The 4,280-nt window shown below is 34.6% G+C and overlaps 1 protein-coding gene across 1 annotated transcript in view; it reads right to left on the bottom strand.

Annotated features, from left to right (window-relative positions):
- Positions 1–572: 572 nt before the first annotated feature.
- The window catches only part of LOC108577727, a 10,052-nt gene continuing 6,344 nt past the window's right edge, over positions 573–4,280 (bottom strand). Inside the window, 4 exon segments of the mRNA XM_017940920.1 lie at positions 573–770; positions 1,405–1,563; positions 3,062–3,176; positions 4,044–4,280. The exon segment at positions 4,044–4,280 is cut by the window's right edge and continues 25 nt beyond it. Of these exon segments, the coding sequence (XP_017796409.1) occupies positions 573–770; positions 1,405–1,563; positions 3,062–3,176; positions 4,044–4,280 (709 nt within the window).

Raw genomic sequence — 4,280 nt, 5'->3', positions numbered from 1 at the left:
ATTACATATTTCCATAATTGTAAAATACATTTGATAGTTATAACGTATTCAATTCATATATTATTAGGATATTTTCCGTAAGTTTTAATAAAAGTTTAATTGCACTTATATTATTGAGTCTATTTGTTATGTTTATTAATTCTAGTTAGAGAAGGAAAATATAAAAGGATAATGGTAGAGAATGGGTAATTTTCAATCTTGCTGCTAACGTAAAATGTCTGCAAATCGTAAGTCTACTATCTACTAATCGTATAGTTCTACGAATTTTAAAAAGCATTATTATATAACCATGATCTAATAAGAAAGTTGTAAAAAAATACACGTGAACTTCAAAACGCAGTAGTCAGTATAACTTACTTAATTAACAATTTTTACTATATTACACTTAAATTTCTCGTTACATTACTTATCTCGCCTAATTAAAAAATTTCATAGTTCTATTCTTGGAAATGTACACCTACTGTGGTAAATATACTCCTAACTTTAACTTTGCAGTATACAGAAAATTGTATAAGAAGCAAACTTTGAACCTTGCAATCACTTCAATTACCTCGTACCATAACCTAGAAATACTATTTAAAATGTGCGGTTTTCATGGAAGAGCAAAGTTTCTTAAGCGAATGCGCTGCTTCTTTATCTTCGTGGACTAGTTCCCCGACATTTTTAAATTCCGGTCGTAGCAAGAGTTGGCTTCGTGCACGGTTCAGAGTAACAGAGAGTGGCATTGTTAAAATTTTCCCCCAGTTTGTCTCTTCGTAGAGGGTAAGAAACTGTAAATAAAGTTGCCTTGTTATTCTTCCTAAATTTATCATCGATGCATGCAAACATCTACATACACAGGGTGTCTGTTTTATCTCAATACAACGAAGTATCTTTTAAGGAAGTGATGTTAGGAAAAAAATGTTTTAACAAAAGTTGTTTGGTACGAGGGGGAAAATTATGTGGTATAAATATTTTTTTTTGGTACCGGGTATGGTGGGGGAGATTTCAAAGTCAGATTTCACAAAAAAACAGCTCTTTAAGCGTGTGTATACGAGTGATTAAATCTATTATTTTTGCAATGCAAAACGAAATTAAACGAATCAAAGAATTATTGAAAATTTGTTTATCAGATGTAATCAGACGATTGACCGAGTCTCTCACGGGATAAACTGCCGAAGGGTCAAGACTCCTAACGCAGTCCCATGCCCTTTTTGCCTTCTGATTTTTTTCTTATTATTATACAATCCAAAGTTAAGGCCCTTAATGATTTTTTTTCTAATTCTAAATGCAGTCCAAAAAGTTCATAATAAAGACGATTCTTGCTCTCTGTTACTTGCTCTATTAGCAAAAACGGGGAACTTTAACCAGAGAATAATCTGATTATTTACATGGACAATGTTGTATTTTATTTTTATTGTTCACCTGATCGAACGTGGTGTCTTCAATATGGAACATTATATGAGTTAGCGGTTTGACAAGAGGTGAAACCTCAGGTATATCGTTCGCAAGTTTCTTGACATTGTTCTGTTGCAAATTCCTCAATACCAACTCGGATGCACGAATTAAATATTCATGTGTTACCTGCAATGTAAACAGTATACTCCAAATGCAAAGTTATACATCGTGCGCCGTAAATTGGGGTACAAGTGGGGTGAGAGATACGAAGCAGATGGTAATTTGAGAATATAGTGGGTGTGATAAAATGTTCATACCGAATTCGCGTCATTTTTCTTGCACGTTTTGTTTTATATGTGGTGAAAAATCACTATGTTCCGATTTAAGAGTCCTGAGGACGTTTCACTGCTATTGCTTCTCTTAACACGTTCAGGACAACAACGAAATTTACGAAACGCTCATTACTGCCAGCCTTTATTATTGTCATACCCTCAAATATTTTCTTTCTTAGTGTTAGTCTTAGTCTTAGTCTTATTCTTAGTCTTAATCTTAGCCTTAGTCCGTGTCTTAGTCTTTTACTCCGTTCGAAATAAGAGTAACCTCGCTTCGCGCATGGGACGTGCCTGAGGCAGGGCTGGAACGTCCAAACCCCCACTTAACCGCCTACGTTTTTCTCCGCCTTACCCTCTGCTGCGCTCTCTGTCTATGCGCAGAACGAACGAGAATCGGTCCGAGAGCGAGGTTACTCTCATTTTGAACGACGTGTAGCCCTTAGACTTAGACTTATCTGTATCCATAACTAAATAGTCACCATCTTTCACCACTACTCCACTGGATTCTTCACATTCCAATTCCCCTCTCAACTCTCCTACACAGTCGCAACCCAAAGTTCATCTTCCTCGAATCCTTAAATAGCCCTATTTTTCCATCCTCAAATCACTCTCTGTATTGTCATCCGCACGACACGTTTCGCCGGTTTTCATAAAGTTTCTTTTCTACGCAACGTCGATCCTTAACCCCTTGACGTATGATTTCTGACTATGCATCTAAGCGTCAACTATTTACTGTTTTAGTACTATATTAAATAAGAAGAGCTAACGTATTATAGATTTATTAAACTTGGCAACCTTCAGTTTTATAAATTAATTCAAACATTAGAATTAAAATTAATTTTTCTTACTGATATAACTGTTTTTATCAGATCTGGACCAAAATCTGTGGAACGAGTCTGACTTGTTGTCATACGGCAAGGGGCTAATTGCAATACCTGCCTTCAGTTTCGCATTACGATCCAAGTGCGTATTATCATTAATACTTAATTTTTCAGTATGAAATTTGAAAATGTGGTAATTACACCATCTACTCAATCTTTTCTGTCATCATTTTGAACGACCCATCGATGGGTGGTGTCGGCAAGCAAGAGCATCGATGACCCACCGGTGGGTCACACCGTCCTGAACGTATAAAATTTTCTAACTAAACGCAGTACACGTCTAAATGAATGGTTCCGTTTTTCGAAAGTAACACAAAGTACAAAATACATCGTGAATTTATTTGGACGACCTAACATCATTTCGACATATTTTCAGCCATAGAATCTCTCTCACCAGGACTTGTACCACGATTTGCAGGCCACGGAGTAAACATCAAATATGAAAGAGAACCTATATTTCGCGTTACGTACTTTTAAAGCTCGACGTCCAGTACTGGTGAATAACAATTCATCAGTATACACTTCAATGATAGAAGATATATTATTCATTTCTTCAATGTACGCATTTGTGTTTAATTTTTGCACGCTGAAAGATTAATTAAGATTTGTATCGTTACATTTCCTTTAGACGATACGTTTGTTTAAATCATGTTATCTCACTTTTAAATATCAGAATGAAATTATTAAATTTTCGCTTAAGTGTCTGAATGAAAATAAATTCTAAACGCATAATTAAGTATAACAGAATAAACGTAAAAATAAATGATTTTTCTTGTGAATTGAAATGATTTATATTATTTATATCAAGTAATTTATTTAACACTTCAATTATTTGCGCTGTTATTGGAAGTGCTAAGGTGCGTGTCTATTGCGTATCACCGTTGCGTATCAATTTTGACGGGCAAGCGTTGCATCGTTGCGTATCAAATTGTGATTAATTTTGATACGCAACGATGCAACGTGACTTTGTCACGAAAAATATATACTAACGTTAAGCTTTCGATATAATTCATTAAGCATTTTTAATTTCTTTTTAAATACAAAAATACTATACAAACTTGTATTCATAAAATAAGTGTGCAAATGTGTATATAGCGTAACTTTTAGAAGCCCTTTAATAAATTTACAAAGAACTAAAAATATTACTAATAAACAAACAAGCGAAGAAGTTCGTAGCTGTTGCAATAATTTATTTAATTCTATCTAGAATAGACACGTGTTAGGTCATCCCATAAGTTCGTGCCGAAAGCAAAACGTATTTCAATGAAAATCCAAAGAAATTTTACAGCGATGACATAATGGTTCTGCCAAAAAAAAAAAAAAAAAATAGGAAAAAATTGTGGAACGAGAATAGGATAGGAATTCATAGGATAACCTAATGTATTACATGCAGAAGTAATAGAAAAAAGGTAATCGTGCAAGTATATTCGTTTCAATCATAAAATAATCTTACTTTTCCTTTACAAGCTGAAAGAAATCGTCGATTTGAGAGGTATGCTTATAGTCTTCGTCGATACTGCATATAGCTTCGGCCAAAGCGATCGCAGTCGCCGATGTATCATTCGGATCGAAGAAATTTAATTCGTAATTGATTTCTGTGGACGTTCGATTATCTGGTGTCCCCGTGTTACAATTTTTCGAGAACTCGATAAGGGCGGTGTAAAGAGACGCGCATAAAATATGAAGAAGC

Source organism: Habropoda laboriosa, unplaced genomic scaffold (assembly GCF_001263275.1).
Source record: "Habropoda laboriosa isolate 0110345459 unplaced genomic scaffold, ASM126327v1 scaffold908, whole genome shotgun sequence".
Classification (NCBI taxonomy): domain Eukaryota; kingdom Metazoa; phylum Arthropoda; class Insecta; order Hymenoptera; family Apidae; genus Habropoda; species Habropoda laboriosa.
This window is presented reverse-complemented; position numbering and strand designations above follow the sequence as displayed.